Source organism: Astyanax mexicanus, chromosome 14 (assembly GCF_023375975.1).
Source record: "Astyanax mexicanus isolate ESR-SI-001 chromosome 14, AstMex3_surface, whole genome shotgun sequence".
NCBI lineage: Eukaryota > Metazoa > Chordata > Actinopteri > Characiformes > Acestrorhamphidae > Astyanax > Astyanax mexicanus.
The window spans coordinates 26,230,602-26,256,079 of NC_064421.1; the positions used below are offsets into that span (position 1 = coordinate 26,230,602).

The 25,478-nt window shown below is 37.8% G+C and overlaps 1 protein-coding gene across 3 annotated transcripts in view; it reads left to right on the top strand.

Moving 5' to 3' along the window:
- The window catches only part of rnf144aa (ring finger protein 144aa), a 65,607-nt gene that overhangs the window by 13,350 nt on the left and 26,779 nt on the right, over positions 1-25,478 (top strand). For all 3 annotated transcript variants that reach the window (XM_022672843.2, XM_007252199.4, XM_015606607.3), the window contains 2 exons: positions 18,342-18,493; positions 21,834-21,938. In XM_022672843.2, the coding sequence (XP_022528564.1) occupies positions 18,359-18,493; positions 21,834-21,938 (240 nt within the window). In that variant the 5' untranslated portion in view covers positions 18,342-18,358. The remainder of the gene's footprint in view (positions 1-18,341; positions 18,494-21,833; positions 21,939-25,478) is intronic.

The following is a 25,478-nucleotide window of genomic DNA, read 5'->3' on the forward strand; positions in this document are numbered from 1 at the left end:
GTACAGGGCTAGTATAGTAATATTGCCTTAGTAGTTGTTTACAAAATGTCTGCCTTTTTCTGCGTAAATTTGACTAGCACTACTGAGGTAAATGTGTTGGTTTGTTGGTGTTGTTGGCTTGTCTGTTGGGATGTTAAAAATGTTTTGAATATTTTGTAACTGAACTTTTGTAAATACCTTTTCTTTAAAAAGCAAGTGGAAAATACATATAGGCTATGTTCTTTTTTAAGTGGGGGAAAAGAAGGAAATGGGAAACATGTTTGTGTTCAGCTTCATATTATTTTGTTTCGGTCAAAACTTGAATGTGGGAAAAATAAAATCCAACCATAATGAAAATGATAGGGGTAGTTTGCAGAATTTGGTAAATTAATAGAAAAATAATAAATATGGCTCTAGATTTAAGATGTGTGTGTTTTTTTGAAAGAGCAGAACCACGAGTGACAACAGATTGCATTCATAGCAGACCGCGGGCTCCTGCTCTCTGCACATGTCAATAGGAATAAGCGCTGTAGAGCATGCATGTCATGTTCTCTTAATTTTTTAGACACAAATGGTATGCCACAAGGCTTCTGGAGAGGAGGACGTCTCTTTAAATGCCGTTAGTTCAGTCTGAAATGGCGGGGCACCCATGTTTTTTTCTCCATTCCAACAAGGCCTTTGCAGGAAATCATGTTTAAATATTGTACTCCTAAATTCTGCTTTTAAGGACTACTCCTCCTTTTATATCTTATTGTTGTCAAATGTTATACAGACAAGCAGTTGCATAATTCATCTCTTTATTGTGGTTATTATTTTATGTAATGTAATAGTTGTCTTTTTGTTTTTGGCCAATTTAAACTGCTCAAGTCTTTTTCACACTCAAAACTGTTATTGGTAGTTGTTTGGCATTTGCTTTATTCACATTTAGAGCCTGTATGCTCATGTTCATACTTGCCAGTAAGGCCTGAATAAACGGATGTGGCATCATTGTGAAAAGTCCAATATCCTCATCATTGTACAGTCGTAGTGAATCAGTCATTTAATCAATGAAAACAAAGCACTCAAGTTGCCACACACATATACAAGATTATTGTTGCCTCTCTCTAAAATCTTTTCTTTGACTTAGAGCTGGGCGATTATGGCCAAAAAAAAATCTAGATTATTTTACAAAAAAAAACAGATTTTCAATTTCGATTCGTTTTTTTTCCTCCTACTAAAATTCAAACTACAGATGACAAAGAAATGGTTCAAAACTATGTTTACCTTTATTTTGGTTTCACTTTAATCTCTCCTTTAGTGTGTTCAGATGCTTTGGGTTGAGTGAGGAGTCGACTCACTGAGTGAATCTATTCACAAGTCAGTGATCAGTGAATCAAAACATTGTTTACAAGCTCATGCGTTGATAAGCCGCAGAGTCGCGGAGAAACTCAGACAGTGGATTAAACTTCAGAACGCGAGTTTCTGACTGCAATAAAGACTAACAGAAAGTTACTGTAAAAGAAACAGGAGTGCGCATTATTGTTTGACAATACATCTCAGATGGTCACCATACAGCACTGACGCTGCAGTTTTTAGAAACGGTAGGATTATGAATTCCACACCGCTAAAGTAATATTTCCAGTGTTTTTCCATACAGTCCTCGGCTGTGTTTGGCTGCGTTTGGAGTGTTTGCCTTGTTTCTTTGTTCAGAAAATATGTGCTTGCTTGTTGGTAGAAGGTGCCGGTAACCAGGGTAAGACTTGAGTAGCGTTTTCGCATATTTTAGATTTAAAAAAATGTCTGTATGTAAAGATGAAAAATTACACGATTAAGCGATTACCATTTTAAAAATGGCATTAAAACTGTAATTCAAATTAATCGTGAAAATCGCCCAGCAGTACTTTGACTATGTTCATGCAGAAGGCCAAAATTCAATAAGTAATAAATGAGAGCAAATGTGTGAAATAGCTGAAGGAGTCCAATTTCCAAACACTGGATAGAGGTTTCTGGCCCTGTATTATTAATATTTTATCGCAATACTGTACAGAAAAAAATACCATAATGCCTTTTTTTTCACGATTTTCAACCAAAATACATGATCGGCAACGAGTTTGTGAGTTAAATCTGCATGGCCTCATTCAACTCCAGAGCTGGAGCAGAGATGGCTACAGACTTGGCATGTACAGTATGGAGTCTGATTTATTTTATCGTTTCTGCTGTAAATATGTGTAGAATGTGTAAGAAATGTGGAGGAAAGATTAGATACAGTGAGTAGCAGAGCTAACAAACACCACTAACCAGACTGAACAGCACATGGTCTAAGACCATGTTAACTACGACCAAAAGTGAAGCAACAGCAGTCAGCTAAAGGAATCATGTTTAAAATGATTAAGTTTGATGAGCAGCTCTTTTCTGTTCACAGATGCTCACAGCCAGAGTTCTACAGCATTGTCCATGTGTGTAAAGGTTACATTGGATTATTGTTGTTTTTATTAAAGTAAAAACTTTGATATCTATGTCATATTGAAGTCAAATGAGTTTTTGACATTAATTTACACATGGACATCTCCTAAAACTGTTTATTTTGGTGAATACAAAAATACAGTTGTTTACAGTCATCTTAAATTTCCATTGTTTGTTTAGTGGTGGCTAAAATGACCAAGTTTGCCTGGAAAAGTAAATGTGGCCTGTACTTACATTGAAGACTGTGGTAGCTCTTAGTGTGGTTTAGGCTGTAACTGTAGTCTATTTCATACACAGATTTCTGTTCAGAGGTGTTCAGTCAAATAGGAGGTCATGTCAGAAGCAGAAAATAATAGCCTGTCCATTTAGCCTACCTGTTTTAGCCCAAGTGCTGACTCAACCTCTTCTGCTTTATCCAGTGACGCATTCAAGAAATGGGCTCCTCTCAGAGAAGGCTATTAGTCGTCTACGTCAAAGATGTGGTTTTACGTGCACAGCCACTTACACTCACACATTTGCCTTTTTATCACACCATTTTTACCTTTTTTTAAATAGAAATGTTGTACGCACAATTACAGTGGATGAACCCTTGATTACATTGCCACTCTCCAGAGTCACTTCAGAGTCTGGTTGCATGAGCAATTCTAGCCAGAAGCTGCCACTGCTGTCCACTGTGGATAGTAATGCCTTCTGGGAAATGTAATATCCCATCGTTCTGGCACTCACTATCAGGCCTCACTCAAACTTGGGTAATTTATGTCGCCTTGCCATGAGCATGCTGGTCTGTCAGTAGATAACACCTCACAACCTATATACTGTAGGTATCCTTGTTCCAGGTAAACTAACCCCTAGAGTAACTAGTAACATACTGTTAGATCATGATTTTGAAATTTTTTAATACTTTTTTAATATTATTTAACATTTAATGTGTGGCATTTAAATCTGCTGACAATCGTTTTTTTAGTCTGTAAGTTCTTGGCAAGGATGGAATTGCACAGATCATGATAAAAATACTTTTATAACATGCATTTTATTGCAGTCTCTATTCAGAGTGAATTAATCTGGTCATTTTAGCGAGGATTAACAAGCAAATGCTGTTTTAGCTTGAAAATGGTCCAGACACCCTTGTTTTTTTGTTTATTTATAAATGTGGCTTTGCATGAATGGTGGCAAAAGCACACTGATGCCCTTCATTGTAATATTTTGCACTCTCCCCACTCACGAACATTATTTTCAATTTAAAAGAAAAAGATCTTACGGACTGCAGCTTTAAGGGATGAGCTCCTTTTTGAAACACAAGTGCAACAGATAGAAAGGAAAAGAAAGGAAAAACACATTGTTGTCGATATGGAATAGGCGTGCAACACAGTATCTATAATATATCGATTGATTTCACAGTATGTTTTGCAATACTGTCAAACTATTTAAATTTTATTAATAGTTTAATATAATGGTTAATTTTGTGTTGGGTTTTAACCATGACCTATAGACAGCAGTGTTAGACTCTGTCTTCAAATCCCACTGTTCTGATTGGAAAAATATTTTAGTAACATTTTAAAATAAGTGTCAAAAGTAACAGTACAGTAATAAACACATTAACAAATTATTAATTGACACTAGTTAAGACATTATTAAATATAACTAAGTTATAATTCTTAATATAAGTTAAAATAAGCGTGCACGCTATGCAGTCAAAACAGCTGCCACAGCACCCTGGCACACACTTGCTCTCGTTCGCTCGCTCGCTCTCCTTCTTGCTCGCTTGCTCTCCAATCTCCAAATTTGAAAAAGATACCCACCCCTAATTGGGACATTAGTTACAAAGTTACTAATGTGTTAGCTAGTGTCAATTTTTATTTAATTGAGACATTCTGTACTGTTACTGTACTGTTACTGTTACTGTACTGTTTTGTAATGCTATTGCAGTTTTTATACATTTAAATAGTACATAGCCTTGTTTGCAGTATTGCAATATACTGCAGTGTATTGAATTGCAAGCTCCTTATCATGATATGTATTGAATCAGCAGGTTCTTGCTAATAAACAGCTTTGTACCACAGGAGTACATCATCACACACACACTCACACAAATCACAGATGTGTGAGGGTAGTAATAACACACACCTGGAACGGCAGACAGTCACCTAAGCACCAGGGGAGGTACTCAAGGGCACTTTAGCCATTAATGTTGAGGGAGTGAGGAGAAAGCGCTGTTCCATCATTTCCCCCACACCAATTTCCTGCTGGTCGAGAGGACTAAACTATGACCTTTTGGTTCTGAGCCTACTTCTCTAACCTTTAGGCTATGGCTGCCCCATGAGTGCATCTGGGTGATGAATGTGGGTGACTTAGAAGGTAAAACAGCTTTGGAGTAACTGCAAGTGTGCCTAGATGTGTACAACAGTGCCATGAACAAAAGTAGGATTTTATGGAATATAGCCATCTTAGGCCTCATTTTCCAACTTCTGACTATATAATATCATGCGTATTGTACGTATTATGTGCTTGGGCTTCTCTAATGTTTGTTTCCTGTTGGATTTTTTTCAGCAGTGACATTGTTCTATTCCATTTTATGCTCTTTTTGCACAAACTAAATGCACACTCAGTGTAATGTTGTTGGGTGGTTAGCTAGCGGCTAGCGGCTAATGCTAATGCTCCAGCCTTAGTGCTGGAGAAATTCAGGAATCTAAGCGTACTGTAAATAAAAAGAAGCGTTTTATTCATCCAAATAAACAGTTTTCAGGAGAAAAATCTGTGTAGTTTAACATCCACCGCTCGTTTGACTTCGAAAGAAAAGTTTATTTTTTAAGAATTATAGTTTTATTTATTAGCTTTACTTAACTTTACTAACCACCTAGCTGCGAGACCTGCTGAATTAGAAGGAAAACATGGCGACAACACGTTCCTTACTATTGTCACTTAAAATGTGCCTTATAATTCGGTGCGCCTTATGTATAAAAATAGACCTTCATTAATAGACATTCATTAATAGTGGGAAAAATACAGTATCATATCAGAGTACAACTTTTTTTGCTGTTTAAAACAAAATATTTTTCTCACCGGTCTTATTTCCTATTAAATATCTACCAGAGACTGATTATATCGCCACAATATTTTTTTACTTCATTTTACATGGATATATGAAGTGTATTATGTAAGTTCAGAAATGGCATTACAAATTTGCGGCTGCTAAAAATGTATCATCTGAATGCCCGTTAACACTTTAACTTTAACAGGCCCAAATCTTCCAAATGCCGGTGGATCCAAATGCAGTGGATTTTACATTGGATTTTTTTTGAGAGTATGTAGTTTATTTTGCACCACACCATTTCACTCACACACATTTACAGTATACTAAACTCCCATTACACCTAGACTGAGAGAACCGTTTGTCATTTTGTGGTTCTCTGGCAACCGACCAGTATAATGAGGGTACAGTTTTCAGCAGGAGGTCAAGAGTGACCTTTTGAGAGAAAGAGAAAAAAAGAGACGATTGGAGTTCTGTGGAGCTGCAGGGAGAACCATGATTGGCCTGAACCAGCCCTTGTGTTCCACAGCTAATTTTAAAGCTCAAAGACACACTGCTGCAGAGGGAGATGCTTCAGCCAATGACCTATTCAGGGAAAAAAAGTTGAGCAGTTGAGTTTTCACATTTAGATCAGTAGAACTTAAGGGTTCACAGCATATACATGGAGCAAAAATGGTTAGACCAAATTTCTGAGCCTCTTTTCATTCAATGCGTTTTCTTTCTTTTTATTATTATTTTTTTTTAATATTGTAAATTTAATAAAGACATCAAAGCTCCACATGAACAAATGCAGAATTACTCTGTTAACAAAAAGTGTTGAAAAAAACAGAATATGCTTTATGCTTTGAGGGCAGATTTACACACTCTTGGTATTTATTTCTCAGTGTCTTTATGAGGGAGAGTCATCTGGAATAGTTTTCTCATTGTCTTGAAGGAGTTCCTAAAGGTGCTAAACAAAAGTTTCTGCTTTTTCTTCATTCTGTGGTCCAGCTCATCCCAAATCACCATCTCAGTTGGGTTTAGATTAGCAGCTTTACAGGAGAGAGATGGAAGCTTGGATTGGGTCAACAGTTTAATTTTACCCAATCAGGTTATCCAGCCTGTTAAAATACATTCTCATATTGTAACTGTCCAATGAAAAAACAGTATATCCATTTTTTGGTTGATTTTTAGTTTACAACATAATTTGAACACAAACTGTGTTACATTCTGTCACATTTATTGATGAATGGACCAATAGAAAGTGAAGAGAGTTTATTTCAGGACATTTTGGCGACTTTCAATTGGTCCATCTATTAAGAAATGTGACACAGTTTAAGGGACAGTTATTGTGTTCAAATTATGTGGAAATGAAAAAAAAAAAAACATAAATGGAGATACTTGTTTTTCATTGGACAGCGACAATATGAGCCAGACCAAACCAATAAATAAAGATAATTTTTTAGACTTTAGTCATGTTGATTCCTGTGCTAGTGGTTAGAATTCTTTGTCAAGAATGAGAAAGTTACAGAGCATTGAGTATCTTCTTAGCATTTCTGACCAATTAAAAAAAATATATATTTGCATGATTATTATAAGATATGGTAATCCTTTTTTTTACAGACATCCTTTTTTATAATTTTATTTTAGATTTTTTTTCCCCATCTTCTCATCAATTTACACAGCCAATTACCCAACCCACACATTAGCACTCCACCTATCACTTGTGATGCCCTTAGCACCAGGACGGTGCCTCCTCCGATACATGTGAAGTCAGCCACCGCCTCTTTTCAAACTGCTGCGGATTGAGCATTGCCGAGTAGCATCACGGCACACTCGGAGCATAGCGCAATGACTCGTTTCCGATACATCAGCTCACACCCTTGTGATGTGGGGAGAGAGCGCCATCTACCCACTCAGAGAGAGCAAGGCCAATTGTGCTCTCTTAGGGCTCTGACAGCTAATGGCAAGCTACATGAACAGGATTTAAACCGGCGATCTCCTGATAGTGGCCATAGTGGCAGTGCTTATCCTGCTGGCCCACTCAGAGCCCCTAATAGACATCCTTTTGATAAACTAATTTAATCCTAGTATAAAAAGAAAAGACAGTTCCTGCAGCGAAGGCTATCAGGGAAGCTGTGCTTTCAGATCAGTTTTTAAAGCAGTATAATAAAGCAGCATGAGCTTGTCTTTTAAGGCTATTGGATCTACTCAGTGCTGTCTGTTTTCAATTTTGCCATTGAGCTGTTCTTTTTGTGCATTATAGTGTCATTTTGAGTCGTTTTGAGGGTCAAAAAAGGTGAAAGTATCAGTTAATTATATAAATACTGTCAGAAGGGAGGTGTTTTATTAATTGTAATAAACCAGTAGTGCTCTCTAAGACTGTTTTTTATGCAGGTTTATTCTGTAATGTGGAGGCGTGAACATATGTGCTTGTCATGATGCTGCTGCTGCTACAACTTGTAATCAAGTTCTAATTTGCTACTTGACAACAGAAATGTCAAGACCCTCTTCACTGAACAGGCTGTTTATTGATGCTTGAACGAGTGAGATGGGTAGGGCTTGTCATAAATGTAGAAAAGCAGCTTCAGTGATGGTAGCCACACTGCTGTGGAAAATGTGTTCACTGAAAGAAAATGACTGACACAATGCCCTGTTTTAAATATTGCTCTTTAAAATTAGATGGAGAAGATTGAGATGCCGAGTTTTTTTGTTGTGTTTTTTGGAGAAGGAGAGGGTGAAAGCATTGGCTTTAACTGCAAAGCAAGGCTATCTTCATGACAAGCTGGGGTAGTTAAATCTACAGAATCTGCAGAACCCTAAGTACGTGGTATTCTAATATAGATGTGCCTACATTCAATATGAAGGAATACACAGAATTGTGTTATCATGGACATCATGGATGTCAGCGAAATACCATCACATATTTGGAGTTTCTCAGATTTCCACTAAGCTTCCACATTGGGTACGTTTACATGCAGCCTAATATTTCATTAACAATCTGATTAATAGCTCAATCGGAATAGAGCATGTCCATGTAAACACCTCAATCAGAATACAGTAGTCTGATTAAAGCCATTCCGAATACAATTTCTATCCAGTTGAATAAGGTGTGTAATCCCTTATAATAAATAATCTGATACATAATAGCCTTGTAAACACCTGCACCTGATTAGATCCCCAATCGGAATGTTGAATTATCCCGCATATACGACAGCGTTTAAGGGTCTCTCTTAAATCCAAATAAAAAAGGTTCACTTCGAGATTAAAGTTGTAATATTAGGAGAGTATAAAGTTGTAGGATACTTAAGTTTAGTTTAAGAGCGGAGCACAAAGGGGAGTAAGCATTTTCCTCTCATGAGCTGTTACAGGGCTGCTGTAATCACCATCAGTTATCTACATTTATAACCAGCTGATTGTTAGTGCTGCAGTGTTACAGTTAGATAATACAGTTTGCAGATTTTCCTGTGGTTCCCTCCCAGTAACCGAACCTTCGGCTCCCGAGCTGCGAGAATCCTCCTTATTTTTGCTGCCCTTTAGATAGTTTAGTTTTGCGACCAAAGGAACATAAATACAGTCAATTCCAGTCATGAAAAATGGGAAATAAACCTTTTGCTGATGCAGGATGACTGTCTGTATACTGTGAAGTATACATGATATGCATGCCAAACTTTATGAGGAGTGCAGCTCTCTTTTAATAAAATAAAAGTCCTTGCACCAGAGTAGAACTTAAATAATGTGGTTGTTTTACTGCTGAAACGTGGCCTACTTGGCCTCCAAAGCTTAAGTTTTCCGTAGCTGTTTAACAAATGGGACAGCAAGGTTGAACTTTATTACTTCTGAAAGTGTTGAGTATGGGTTTAAACAGAATCAGGGAGAAGAGAGTTCAGTAGGCTGATTTAAAAAAACTTTGAGACTGGCAGAGCGACCAGCACAAGCCAGTGGAAGCACTGACCAGTGAGAGAAGATGGCACTAATTAGACTTAAGACTCCTCTAATTGGACTTCCAGTGAGAAGTCTATATATAGGCTGGGAATGAGGATGATAAGTAGACCTGTATAACTGGAGGTGTTTCTAGGCCGTTAAGGCTACAATAGGTGCATTTTCTTTCCCTCCCGTTGTTCTACATTACTAGTTCTCATGGTTGAAAGATCTACAAGTATATTTCCATTTTTATGATTGCTTTAATGTTCGGATGCATCAGAGCTATTGCTGTCTCTGAAAGTGGGGAGTGATTGGTTGCTCTGGTATCAACCTAGTATTGCTTTAGCCATCTCTCTGTATGACCTTGCAGCTGTTGTTGGTGTTTTAATTTAACAGCTGAAGAAAGCTTGCGAAATGAATCTTATGCAATCGTCACAACTATTATAAGATTAGCCTACTTTGCGGAAGACCACATCAAACTCTGTCTTCCATTTCTTCACGCTTCGTCATCTCCGACAGACGTTATTCATATAAACTCAATTTATTGGTATTTTCGGGCTTCTAGTGAAGATACCACAAGGTGGTCCTCGCATGGTCTCTTGGAGGTCACGAGAGTGATGCTTTTTAAGGGAGTTTTCACTACTAAATGTAAAAAGAATCAGATCCGGTCATTATCCAGACTGGTCCTTTCATTGAATCTGATTGACTCATTCTCTGTACTCTGCATGTACACCCTGATCTTCCACTCAACTTGCTGCAGGTTCACGTGGTTCATGTGCCTCACGTGTCTGTATGTCTAGGTTTGCTTACAAATAAAGCACTTTTTAGAAGGTAGAACTGGAAGCAAGAATGCAAAAGACAATGTGCAGAAACTAGAGCTATCAGTGATAAAAAGGTTAATGCATGAGATGAATGAAATGGAAAGTAGGGGTGGGCGATATGGCCCTAAAATAATATCACAATATTTCATGGTATTTTCGCGATAACAATACTCTTGGTATATAAATTAATGTTTTTTTTTCTTTTCAGGAATACACTACTGCAACAAAATGAAAATTATATTTTATTATTGCATACAATTTATGTCACACCCCTACCTGAGATATTAAAAATACAAGAATTTGATCAGATTTGTAACAGAAGTCAATGATCCAGAATGTCATGATACTAATAATGCACTCCAAATATCCCCTTATATCCAGGATTAAAATAAAATAAATGATACTGGACAGATATAATCTGTCTCTAGTATATATATATATATATAATGGAAAATGAGAACAGTGTAAATTTTTCTTTTGCTAAAAACAGAAAAAAAAAAAAAATAGTACCCTGATGTGATCATTAGGGGTGGGTGATATGGCATGATATCTTTAGGGTATAATATCGTTCACGATATTCAAAAATGTTGGCGATATTATTGCGTATGATACGATATGGCACACCCCTAATGGAAAGTTTAATGCTTTTTTTTTTTCCCCCAATGCACATAAATCATATTAGCAATTTGTCCACAACTTCCTTCTGTATTTCACTCTTTTTAACAATTAATAATAGAATATTATGATTAGGGATGCAGCAATAAATTTAATAATTGATTAAAATCAATTATATACGTAGTTGAATCATTAAAAAAACGATTAGTTAGGCAAACAAATGCCTTCACTAGCCAAATTTTGTGTAGAAAACCCCTGGTTAGCACTAGCAGACCAAGTCATCACAAGTATAGAAGCACGTACATTAACACATACATTTAAGGTGAAAGTTCCCCTTCCACCTTAAATTCCACCTTAAATGTGACCACTGCACCAGCTGTCCCAAAACAAGAGGTAGATTAATTAAGCAAACGTTCGTGACAAGTTCTATTTTTTCCTCTAACTCAATGTTCCTGCAGCCTGTTAGAGTAGTTAAACAAGATGCGTCTCATTTAGCGAGATTTCAATAAACTACATTCAAGGTAAAAGAAAATCAAATCAATCCATCAATCATTTTTACAATAAATGTAAAGCTAATTTCAAGGTCTTTTATTTTGCTCTAATGTTGCTTGGAAGAATCACAGCCAAGTGTGACAGCTAGCTGTAAGATAAAGATGTTAAAGGGGTTGTTACTGAGTATTGTTCTCAGAGTTTTGCACACAGTTGCTATTTTATTTCTTACGTATTTTTTAAATGTTTTATCAGATATACACTGATAATCACTGCCAAGAGCCATGTGTTAGCAATGTGAAACTTGATCAGGAAGTGCTATCTCAGGGGTTGCTTGGAAATTCTCACATCTGTATAAGTTGTGAGTTGTTTTCTTGTGAGTGAGGCGAAGACTTTCTGTTTCCTGAATTTTTTGCTGAAATTAACGTTCCTCAAGTCACATAGTGGACAGTGCAATGGGTGGTAATGATTATCACCAGTGTTGTCTGGCTAGAATTGTCCTCACAAATGGCCCCACACACATCTCGCAGGTCAGTGCAGTGTTACTTAGCTTCCATGGAACGTGGCAAAAGTCATGGGACACTTTGCTTGTTTGTAGAGTTGTAGTTTTCCTCTCTTTTTCGATTCTTTTCTACGAAATTACTTTGAGGATGATGAGAATGTAGCATGATTGCCAATAGAAAAGGTAATGATTGCTTCTCTGAGACATGCTTCATTTTTGTGCTAGTCTGCAGCTGGGCATTTCATTTCATAGCTAGAATGATCACTGCATCGGTGATTGTTTTCTCCTTTCTCTGTGATTTGATCCAGCGCTAGAATTTCAATGTAGACAAAGTCTCCCTGTGGCATTTGACATTTTGCAACTTTTGTTGTCGCTGATATCTTGCAGAGCTTAATAAGTCTGCTTGTAAATAATGCAACACACAGAACCATCAATTTTGCACTGCACCACATAGGCTCTGAATTCCCCTTCTTTTTCCAGCTCTGAAATGAAAAGTGCTCTTTAATGGCCTGTTTCTCCAGGCTGAGGTTATTACATTTCTCTTTTACCGCTATAGGCCAAAGTCTTAGCTAAATATGAAATGTCTTTTTTTTTTTTTCTACAGTCATTTCCTTACTGTTCAGCTTAGCAGTGTTCCCCAGGGGGTTAGACAATTCAAAGCCATCAAAAACACACATAGGGTCAGAATAGTATCATTATTAGAGATGGGAGTATCAATCTGCTGTTAATCGTTATCAGACAGTTTTTAGAACAAACAAAAGATTGAAGATCCAGTGATAATGAATTACTTAAGCCTAACAGTACCTCAGGGGTATAAATGAGTGAAAAATGTAAGTGGCATGTTCTTTACACTAGTAAAACATACTTTGCTCAAACACAATAATAAATACAAATAGAAATAAGAAATATTAAGTTTCACACACAACTTATACTATACATAAATTATTGTACTGTAAAAGATAGTATTCTATAAGCTTTGTTGTTGCTATTTACATATAGACAATTGGATATATAATATATATCCAAGTAACATATTTTTTAGGCACAGGGGTGTCTCCATTTTTTTCCTTCTAATTCAGCAGGTAAAGCTAAGCTAAGTAAACAAAACCGTAGTTCTTAAAAATACAAACGAGTGCTGGATGAAAATCTACACAGATTATGGCCATTTTTGTAAAGGAGAACCACTAAACTAGTAATGAACCTTTAAACATTTTAAAGGCCTGTCTTTCACAAAAATGGTTCATAAATTAATTAATTAAGGATTATAAATAAATGGGTTATTAAGGATTATATTATAATAGTAATTTATAACATGATCAGGATGCATCATCAGATATTAAGGGAACATGCTGAGTTTAAGCAGCTCTTGTCAGCAGAGCTTTAGATAGTATTTTTCATTTTAACTGTGCAGTACATCATAGAAATCTGTGTAGGATTTTGCTTTCGAATCTCAGGGTTGCCAGTTATAGACAACAGCATGCAAACGGTGTGCTGCAAAAATAGAAACGGGTGAGCTGGCTATTTATCTGCGGAACAGGTAATCACTGAACTTCAGTAAAGTTGCTAACCATAGCTGGGTTATTTATTACCACCACTAGCATAGTAGAGACAGACAGAATATAAATTCACTGATTAGCCACTGTCTGTCAATCTGGCAACCTGTGTGAGCTTCGCGTCTGGGGATTAGCATGTGGGGCAGATAATTATCTAATGTTTGATAAATAGGGATAAATGATTTATAATTTTAGTATTATATTATCCAGGTGTGCAAGTGCATGGGATTTTATAACATTCAAGCTAAATATTATAATGCTAACAACATTTAATGATAGTAAAAGTTTCAAGATCAAAGCAAATTATCTGCATTTCTGACAGCCCAAGCTTTATCTACATGCCTGACGAGGCTGCAGACATGTGAGAATGTTGTGTGAGGTGCTCAGAGAGACTGATAAAGCTGCTAGCCAAGGTTGGGGAGGAACGTGTCAGGGAGAGATGAAGTGGTAAAGAGCGGCAGGATGTGGCAGAACGAGGAGAGTCTGAGGGGTGACGTAAGACTGCGAGCCCTGCATGCTAAATCAAATCTGGGCTCTCTGTTTTGACTCAGCACTCAGTAGAGCTACGTAGTGAGAAAATATAGATGGTGCATTTTGGTTGCGACATATTGCACCATATTAAAACACTCTTTTGAATAAATGTCATATTATTTATGTTGTGTGTTTATCCATGGATTTGTATGATACCATGATTTATCAAAGGACTCTACATATGTGCACTTGATTGGACAAGAAATAGCACTGCACTTGGTTTTTAGCCTTTTTTGCATATTGCAGCTTTCAGCATTATTGTGTGGCAAAAGCCAATATCTAATACCATTAAACAGGATATTGAGCAGCCGTAGTGACGGAGGATACAGTTTTCAGCAGTGTGTCTGTGGTATTGAGGCTTGTATCTATTAGGCTTTATTCACTCTATGGGTAAAAGTGGCCCTAATCCAATTGTTTTGTTTGATCATTCGCATAGTCTTCTATTCCAACAAATGCATTTGTTTAAGATGATTAGAGATTTTATTGTGGATCTGGGTAATATAATATAATCAATATTTTAGTGTATCGTCATACATTTTCTTATTTGTATCGATAGTATGTATTAATAAGAATATTGAGGATATCATCAGTGCTTAAAGAACATTGACCCAACTGTACATTTCATAAAAGACCATGTCTGTGATGCACAAACACAGCCTTTTTCCACTAGCAACAGAGCACTAAGTGTTTGTACTATCTGTAATGCACAAGCACTGCCTATTTCTGCTAGCAACACAGCGCTAAGTGTTTGTACTATCTGTAATGCACAAGCACTGCCTATTTCTGCTAGCAACACAGCGCTAAGTGTTTGTGCTGTCTGTGATGTACAAACACAGTCTTTTTTCCAGTAGCAACACAGTGCTAAATGTTTGTTCTGTCTGTGATGCACAAACACAGCTAGTGGAAATAGGCTGTGTTTGTGCATCACAGATAGCACTAACACTTAGCACTGTTTTGTTAGCAGAAATAGGCTGTGTTTGTGCATTACAGACAGCACAAACACTAGGCGACGCATTGTTACTTGTTTGTGCTGTCTGTCATGCACAAAGACAGTCTTTTTCCCGGCTCCAACACAGCACTAAATGTTTGTGCTGTTTGTAAAGCACAAACACATCCTTTTTCTGCTAACAACAAAGTGTTAAGTGTTTGTGCCTATTTTCTCTAGCAAAACATTGCTAAGTGTTTGTGCTGTCTGCAATGCACAGACACAGCCTGTTTTTGCTAAGAACACAGTGTTAAGTGTTTGTGCTATCTGTGATGCACAAACATATCCTTTTTCCACTTACAACATAATGTTAAGTGTCAGTCACAGTCTTGGAAAAATCTTTAAAAAATATGCTCTATTTTAACAAAACAAAAAAATATTAAATAACCAACATGGATAGACAACATTGTTTTATAGTTCTTTAAAAGTTTTTTTTTTTTAATTAGTTTTGATAAAACTGCCAAGCCCTTTATTCAGTCTTATTCGCAGATCGAGGGCTTGTGTGGTTACAGGTTTTCAATCCACACATCCAGAGCACACATACCATATTCCACTGGATTTACTCAGCCGGGTTCTTCAAACGAGTGACTCCTGCTTTGCTGCAATGAAAACCTGCTACCTCTCCAGCCCTTTCTGGGTAAAATTGGACACGCCTGGGGATTGATCTGTGATGAAGATTGGATTTGAACCACTTTAACCTGCAGTCAGGATGCAGTCGGATGATGGAATTTCAGAGCATTTGAATGCACTTAGAAGCTTGACGCCACCAAAGCAAGCACAGACAGAAATTCCTGATACCTGATTCATCAGGGGATTTTACATAATGCTTGTGCATCCTATTAGCACTGAATATTAAACTGATGTGTTGATTTGATTCAGCCTATTTTTTTTTTTTTACTGTTTTGGACATGATAATGTTGACATAATCATGCATTCATTATTTTTTGTCCTGTCTTGATACACCAGTGGGACTTCTTATGCAAGACTCCTCTAACACTATGTTTGCCTACCTAGGCAGGTACATAATGCAAATATACACTAATCAGCCATAACATAGAAAGCGTTAACACAACTGACAGGTGAAGTGCAGAACATTTTTCATCTTCACCTACTGTGTCACCTCTTACGTAGTAGGAGTTATTAGGTAGCAAGTTATGAAACAGTCAGTTCTTGCAAGTAATGATATTAAAACAAGACAAATGGTCAATGCTCTAAATGGCCCAATGGCCCAAATCCGAAATTTTATTTCTATTTTTTTTTCGTTTTCTCCCCCAATTTACACAGCCAATTACCCAACCCACTCATTAGGACTCCTCCTGTCACTAGTGATGCCTCAACACACATGTGAAGTCAGACACTGCCTCTTTTTGAACTGCTGCTGATGCAACATTGCTGAATAGCATCACAGCACGCTAGGAGGTAAGCACAGTGACTTGGTTCCGATAAATCAGCTCACAGACACCTTATGCTGTGGACATCACCCTAGGAGTGATGTGGGGAAAGAGCGCCAACTAACCACCCAGAGAGAGCAAGTCTCAGGGCTCTGGTAGCTGATGGCAAGCTGCATGAACAGGATTTGAACCAAAAGTCAAAAATTTCTTACGACTATTTTTGTATTTAGGTTGTTAGCAACCTTTTTATTGTAACCCATGTCAGACATTAGTCTGAAAACCTATACTGGAAAAAGTAACGCTTCATCAGTTTCAACTTCACCTGCATAAACAGAGATTTTAAGGATATAAGGAGGCTGACATCATACATCATTTGTCTTTGGCGCTGCAGCCGCTTCCTGTGACCACATTCAGACACTTTGTTCTGCTTCAGCTTTTGCAGTATTGCCGTGAGTTTACAGTCCAAGTGGTTTGCTGTATTTTTTTTTTGTAGGGTGTCTGCCAACACTCTTAAATTTCATGTATAGATAGTTCCAGACAGTGCTCTTCTTCTGTTTGTTTGTCTGTATGTCCTTGCCAAGCTTCCTTTCAGTAGTCGGTCGATGCTGCTTCTCCTCACACTGATTGGTCTGAAGTGCCTCTTGGCACCTTTGGCAGGCCTCCCACTGTCTTCCTGTGCAAGTCTGAGAGCAAAGCTGACAATAGCTTCCTCCAGGTCAATCGAGCCAGTGCTTACCGTCTGCTCCTCAACAGCTGAAGTGTCTGCCTCAGAGACAAAGTAATAGTTTCAGAGATAACTAGCATATTTGCTCTCTCAGTCTCCAGCTGTGCTGCGGAGAACATGGTACAGGTGCAACCTCACCAAGACGGCGGAGCGCGTCATCTTTCTTGCCCGTCTTCCAGTTGCTTAGCAGCCGAAGGAGCGGGTTTGACAGCGCTGGGTGACGTCGACTTTCGCAGGAGCGTTTCCTGTAAACACTTCAGACACAAGCGAGCCTGTGTGCTGGAGCTCTCGCTCAGGAATAAGGAACAGGAAAGCACGGAGAGACGCCTGCCAAAAATAATCCTCCTCCTACTCCCCCTTTTATGTTTCCCTCAATCTGCATAGGAGATTCAGAGGCATTTTTTTTGCAGCTAGACAGGAGTCCTACTAGCTGTGGCATGGGACTGATTGACCGGCTGACTGATTGTTTTTAGGCAGGGCTCTCGTGTCATTCCATTAAAGATGAACTCTTGAAAGCAATTTGGGAAGCACTTCATGACCCCACTTGCTGTTGCTTGCATAATAAACCTGCAGCAAAGCTTCTTTGACCCTTAACGATTGCATCCATTAGACATCTCCCTTACAAACAGTGGAGCCCATTTCCAGTCTAATGTACATTTGAAGTGTCTGTGTTTTTGTTTGTAATGTTAGTGTCCGTGCATTACAAAAGCGGTTATCCTCAAGCCAGCATCCTTTTCCTATTTGTGTTAGTGTCAATTAAACTGTGCGATTGAAGGACTCAGAATGATCCAGCAGACTAAGGTGCTGCCACTATGATCAGGAGATCACCAGTTCGGATCCTGTTAATGTAGCTTGCCATCGGCTGCTGCCGAGTGGGTAGATGGCGCTCTCTCCTAAAATCAATTCAAAGGGTGATGTCGCTCAGCACAAGGCTGAAAGCTGTGAGCTGATGTATCGGAACTGTCGCTGTGTTTTCCTACAGATGCCCAGTGATGCTAAAATTATTCAAGGCTACTCTAAAGAGCTATGGCTTGACTAAGGTTACCCCCCACTCGTTTTGACGCTAAACCGAGAAAATAACCAGTTCATGGTTAATCAAGTCATAGTCGGAGAATCCGGTTTATCTAGCTTGCTGTCTCTCTGCAGCAATTCAAAAAGAGGCGGTGTCTGACTTCACATGCATCATAGAAGACTATTCTGAACCCTCCTGGTGCTGGGGCATTACTAGTGATAGGGGGAGTCCTAATGAATGAGTTGGGTAATTGACTGTGTAAATTGGGAGAAAATGGGATAACAATTAAAAATAAAATGATACGAAGTAAATAATTAAATAAACTGTCCGATCCGAGTTGCTAACAGCAGTCCTTCTGTGTTTCAGCCCCGTGGTGAGCAGCCATGACCACAGCCCGGTACCGGCCCACCTGGGACCTGGCTTTGGACCCACTGGTCTCCTGCAAGCTATGCCTAGGAGAGTTCCCTCTGGAGAAGATGACCACCATCACACAGTGCCAATGTGTCTTCTGCACTCTGGTGAGTATGAGCTAGTCTCTTAGTTTCACAAGATAAAATCAATGATGGCATGTTCAAAGTGTAGTACATTTGTGTCATTGGTCAAACAATCATTTGTAATTTTCTAAGGCTAACTTATACTCCTGCATTGCGTTGCTTGCGGCATGGCCTGTACTAGTGCCCTACACAGCAGTGCATGTTTGTACTTATGCTAACGTGCAGGGAACACAAGGCTTGGCGGACCAATAAGCTGTTCACATCACAGCAGCTGTGCTTTCTGGGGAGGTCCGCAAAGATTACGGCGTAGATTTGACGCAGAAATATAAATTGGAATCGAGGCTCCAGTGCTAAGGCTCCAGTGCTCTTTATTATTGCTAGTTAATCGCCTGTGTTTGCTGTATCAAAAATGTTTGTTAGCTAGCTTGCAAGCTAGTTAGTTACTAGCTAACTTAGTAACTAACTTGGTTACCCTGTAGTTCATCTAACCACAGTCTTCCTTACAGGCTTCTCTGAACTCATCTGTCCATGCAAATAACGTGGGCACAGCATCCTTCATTATCTATCACATTCCAAACAGTGTGTTAAAGAAACACTCTTTTGTAAAGTGCTCTGAACTTACTGTTGTGTCCACATTAATCAGTAATTTCAAATTAGACATAGAATTAATGACATAGTTTAATACAGTCCAGCTAAGCATGCAAGTGTACACACTTGTAAGACCAGGTTCCCCACGGTATCATATTAACTAGCTAGCTAGCTAAGCAGGCTCTAAAGAGCTATGGCTTGACTAAGGTTACCCCCCACTTGTTTTGATGCTAATATTACCACTGGGTAATATTACTATGGCTAGCTTTAGCTAACTAGCAGAGAAACATACATCTTAAATTGAAATGGCAATCTCTACTGATTTTGTGAATCCAGTCACAGTGAAGTACGGGATCTTTGGGGAAACTATGGAAGGTTTAATCTTTATAAAATTTCTTTCCTTCTGAAGACGTGCATTTAGTGAGGCGGCATTGCTAGTATACAGCGGTCCAATGCTACTTCCGTTCCTCACAGCCTCATTTTGGTAGACAATGGTGACATATGTGAATAAAACCTATAGCACTGGATAACAGCAATGGCAACTATTTTTGAGTTTGAGTGCTTGTGGTTAATTCGGCATCTCTATGGTTTTTTTTCCATTTTTCCAAATTAGGACATCAGTGATATCAAACAAACTAAAGCCCAGAGAGGATGATTGTCCAATTGGAAAGCCCCTTAGCTTTTTTTTTTTTATCGGAGAGTTCTAACTTAAGGGAGAAATTGATCTATTGTATTAAATCTTGTTTTTATTTCAGTTTTATTCCGTGCTTTCTCTACTCCATCTTCTTTTTTTAAGATTCACAAGCTAGATCTTAAAATAAGCTCAAAAGATTGCTGCACTGAAGCCTACAGTAGTTCTCCTGGCTCATTCTGAAGTGTGCCCAAGTATAACAGCACTGTTTGCTATGACAGAAACAACATTTACAGGACAAATGGACTGTTTGTTATGCCAACATGGTTGAGTGTGATTCAGTACCCAGGAATAAACATTGGAAGCAGCTTCTGTTCTCTCATGCCCCCTGTGGTGTACACTGTTGGTGAGGCTTGGCCTTGATCTGATCTGAGACCTGTTTCATGCTTCTGCTCCTGCTGTAGTGGCTAAAGGCAGGGAAACTGGATTCTTGGCCAAGGAAAAGTTCTACCCTGGGTGTAGTATTTGTCCTCTCATGCACTTTAGAGCCTTGTTCAGTAGTGTGGGCTATTCAGGGACAGGCTGGCTTTGTTTCTTAGGGCAGCAGCGTGGAATAGTTTTTCTCAGGCAGCGATTCCACATGTTGTCTGGAAGCTGAAACGCTGTTTTGTTTGTGGACAATTTTCAGATAATAAGATGCATGTTTGGTCAGAGAAGCAAAATAATATATGAATTATATATCTGTTGTTAAGATAATGAGGCAATACTTATTCACCCATACACTTCTGTCATTGTGCTGGTGCATAATAGCTTGTTTGTTTGCATGCTGTTCAAATGCTGTTACTGTGGATTTGTGCGTGGCTGTTTTGGAGCAGTCCTTCAGTTCTGTTCTAACTGAGTTATTATTGTAGAAATAAGTGTCTATGCAATTCCAACTGTGAATACTTTCTAATGGGGTTTTATTTTGAATGAGCTCAGATTACATGTAATGCACTCCTAAAAATAAATGGTGTCTCAAGTGGTTCTTTGAGCTGTGGAAGATGCCATGGAAGAATAATGTTGGGCACTATAGTAAAAATAAAAATATCATGACATCAAAGGCTGCATGATATTGAAAGTAATAAAACAGTGTGATATTAGTAAATACATTAATTATCATAAAATTATATATATTATCTGTAAAGCAATAATTACAGTAACAAATGGTATTTGGTAGTCACTATCTGTAATCTGGTGGATATTGGCATGCCAAAAATGTACAACTTAAGGGACTGAAGAATAAAAATTAAATTAAAAGCAAATTTTTTAATCAGGTAAAAAAAAAAAGAGTTTCATAAACAAAACATCGAAACTTAAATAGAAAAAAGCATTAAAAAAGATTTAACACAAAAGGTTACGATTTAATTAAAGGATGGGCTAAAATTTAAAGGAGTCAAATTAAGAGATAATAATTAGAATAATAAAAATAACAAGCTCAAATAAAAAAGATGAAAATGTAAAATTCCTGAGTGACATTAGTGAGCTGAGTTACAGGGATTCTTGTAGTGATTTCAGCCCACTGGTGCACTGTAGCTAAAGCAATTTTTTTAAAAGCAGTTCAGTAAAAACTCTAGAAACCAGACAGGTAATCCAGTCAGTAGAGTGGATCTGATAACTACTGTTGCAGAGCTGCTAGTGTATCGCAATAGACAAGATGGCAGAGATGTTGCACTTAAACAGGACTAATTATGTTCTTTTTATTGATGCAGTAGTTGTTTAATCGCCTATAAATATTGCTAATGTCCACAACATACCCAGAAATGTATATTGTATATCACAATACAAAAAATAATGACATATTGCCCTCCTATGGGAAGAACTACTTGAGGTTCCATGAAGAACCACGTTTGTAACAGAGAGGTGTAATGAATCTTTAAATTGGTAGCAAACTATTGCATTTACTAAAGGTTCTTTACCCTCACACAACTCTGCTATGCAGACATGGTTCTTTAATGGCATCACTCAAAAAAAAAAACCTTTATTCTTAAGGGAGAGAGTGTAGGACTTTAAACTGCATATTATATGCAGAAAGAAAGCTAAGGCAAATTCTTTGGATGTCAGGCTGTCACGAGTTCACCTCTGAGCTCTAATTTGTCTTTTTTGCAGTGCCTGAAGCAGTATGTGGAACTTCTCATCAAAGAAGGCCTTGAAACCGCTATTAGCTGCCCAGATTCTGCATGCCCAAAACGAGGGCACTTACAAGAAAATGAGGTAACAAAACAGTTCATTTGTTTGAAATAATGAAGTTTTTACTCTGATTCATTTATTCTTTTTTTATTATTATTATTTTAAAACAGTCACAGTTGTCAGAACCTTTTTTTTCCTGGAATCACACACTCCTTTTTAGGCAAGCTGTTTTGCCAGTCCGTGATTAAAAAATGTATTTTTGTTGCTTAGAAATCCTCCGTGGCAGACACCCAGCTTCAGTCTTGGCCATGTGGAAGCGGAAGACACTACTCCCACTTCCTCCAAAAATATTTTCACCTCAGAGCTAAAGCTAAAGATTTATTGCCCAGAATATTGGGCTTTCTGCTGGAGATGTTGGTTTTGAGCGCTGCTGGCTTCTCTTCAGACGTACACTCTACTGTGAACTTTTCACGCTTCTCCTGGGAGAGCATAAAATAGTCATACTGTTACTGAAGTTTGGGAGAAAGACATTTTTTAAACCCAGACCTCGTAGCTGATATATCGCCTACAAGTAATTATTTTCAGTGTGGCAGTTTTCATACTTGGTCACCTTTCCTTGTCTCCTTTCGGTTCTGTATGATTTAGAGTATTTTCACATTAAAAAGTTTGACCAGAAGTTATGTGATGATGAAGGAATAATAGAGCTACTGTATTAGAGCTTTATTGCCCTGTGTACCCTAATGTTTTTTGATGATCGGTTAAAAATAATAATTGTTATGGTGATTGAAGGTTAATGAGAGGTGTTCAGTGCAGTGCAGTGCAATGCAGTGATAAAGCCAGTGTATTTAGCACAGTTTTTTTTTTTTTTTCATTTGCAAAGAAACAGCAAACGGCATAGACTTACCAAACTTTAGTAGGAACATCTGTATGCTACTTGGTGGGAATAAAAATTGTGTAGTGAATCGCAGTTCTGCTGATGAGCCGACTTCAAGCTGGCAAAAAGGCTACTGTAAATTTACAGGAGTACAAAAACACTTTTACACAGTAGGCTTGAAGTAGCGTCCACACTAGATATGTTACCTTTCGCCAGTGCCTCTTTTGCAATCAGTGTTTCTGTCAAATGCAGTACACCTACCTAATCATATGAGACATCTCTAGCTAGCTCTTTAGCCGCTCAGCTGTTGGCCGTTAATGCTAATGCTACAGCCTTAGTGCTGGAGAAATTCGGGAATCTAAGCTTACTGTAAATAAAGGGAAGTGCTTTACTCACCCAAATAAACAGTTTTTAGGAGAGATATCTGTGTAGATTAACATCCAGCACTTGTTTGGCTTGTTTGAAAGTCTTTTTTATTACAGTTTTGTTTACGTAGCTTAGCTTTACTTAACTTAGGTAGCTACCCCATCTCAGACTGATTTCATAAATATGACTAGTAGTTTATTGTTTTTAGTGACCTTACCATACATCTTTTGGATGTGCTACAGCAGGACATTCACAACATGAAATTGCTCTGAAAAATTAACAGGAATTGTGTGGGGCAATCATGTCAGCTTGACCTAGAAGAGAATGTTTCCAACATCTTGTGGAATCCATGCCATAAAGAATTGAGACTGTTAAGCCTAACGAGACAATACCCAGAATTCTTTCTAATAAAGTCTGTAGAATGTGTATAATATAATAAGGCACAGTAAAAAAAAGATTATTACAGGAAACTTTTTTTCCCATGTACTAAAGTTTATTTGCAACCCAATAAAAAAATTCCATAAAAGATTTCATGAGATATGGTAACCATTTAAAAAGTTTTAATGACTTGGCCCATTAATAAAGTGATGTGGAATACAACATTTAGAGCACATTTGAATGTTTAACAACAGCATCACATGTGGCTTCAGATCTGTGATGGTGATTATAATAGACTGTGGGGAGCCTGCTGAAATAAAGAATATGTGCCCCTTTAATAATGAACTTCAACTACACTACCCATAATTCAGTGTTTCACAGCTGGAGTCTCAGTTTAGAGGAAGCTTTGCTATGAACAAGTGGTTTAGAATCTCAATAGAGACTCTTTTAAAGTTTATTTATTCAGTTCTTTATCCGGTCGTTTTTTTTTGCCATCTTGATATTTAAACCACTTTGTGTATACTCCACAACTCCACCAGTCAGAGTCAGACCCTCAGCTGGTGAACACTGAATTATGGGTAGTGCTGTTTGAGATGATTTAATGAATATTTTAGCAGGCTGAGTCCTAGCTCCCATTGTGCATACTTTTATGTTACCTCTGCCACATCGTTTTACTTTGATGTGACACTACATCACAGTTCTGTTGAAAGCTCTGTATTTCCCTTTTCTTGTCTGTTTTTATATTCTCTGAGAATGTTTGAGATTCGTCTGAGGCTCATCCCAAAGTCCAGATTTATCAAACTGGCCCAGTTTTATTTCTATAATATGAAGTAGTACATAAGACTGAATTAATTTATCAAATATCATAAGTGAAAGTACTGGTTATATACATACAGCTCTGGAAAGAAAAAAAACAGACCACTTCAATTTCTGAATCAGTTTTTCTGATTTAGCTATTTATAGATATATGTTTGAGTAAAATGAACATTGTTGTTTTATATAAACTATGGACAACATTTCTCCCAAATTTCAAATAAAAATATTGTCATTTAGAGCATTTTCTTTTTGGCAGAAAATGAGAAATGACTTTAGACCTTAAATAATGCAAAGAAAACAAGTTCATATTCATAAAGTTTAAAGAGTTCAGAAATCAATATTTGGTGAAATTTTTAATCACAGTTTTTATGCATCTTGCCATGTTTTCCTCCACCAGTCTTACACACTGCTTTTGGATAACTTTATGCCACTCCTGGTGCAAAAATTCAAGCAGTTCCACTTGGTTTGATGACTTTTGACTTGTGATCATCCGGCTTTCTTTTTAATTATATTCCAGAGGTTTTTAATGTGGTAAAATCAAAGAAACTCATAATTTTTAGGTGGTCTCTTATTTATTTTTTCCAGAACTGTATATATCATATGTAGGACTCTTAAAATTGACGAGTTAATGCATGCAGTCAATCTGAAAACTTTAGTAATATTGTTTTTTTTGTTGTATGCAAATTAATCACGTGACAAAATTGACAGAGCTTGGTGACACATTAGCAGTTATATTTAGCGATATTATACTGCAACACTTATTGTTGAGTTAGGAAGGTAATTTCTTTTTATTAATGCTGAAGTTTATGCTCTCTTTCTCTCTCTCTCTCTCTCACACACTCCCAGTTGAACAGCAGCTATTTCTACCTATAGTCGCATTTAAAGGGCTAAAACTGACCACAGTGCAGCATTAGCGCTGTAGAGCTTGTGATATACAGCGTTAGACACTGCTGACTGGATGGTCTGCTCAGTCTACATGCTCTCACTCTGAGGTCATTCTGAGGACAGAGCCCTCTGTGCTTTCGGCCAAGTGTGTGTGTGTGTGTGTTGTGTGCGTGTGAGTGTGTTAGGGAGATTCCTGAGATTTGCTTACAATGAAGCACTGTCTGTCCAGCACTGTGTTATGAAGGCAGAGTACACATGTAGCTTTGTACGGTTGACCAGGTGGTTTACTAACCTTACCATATGCC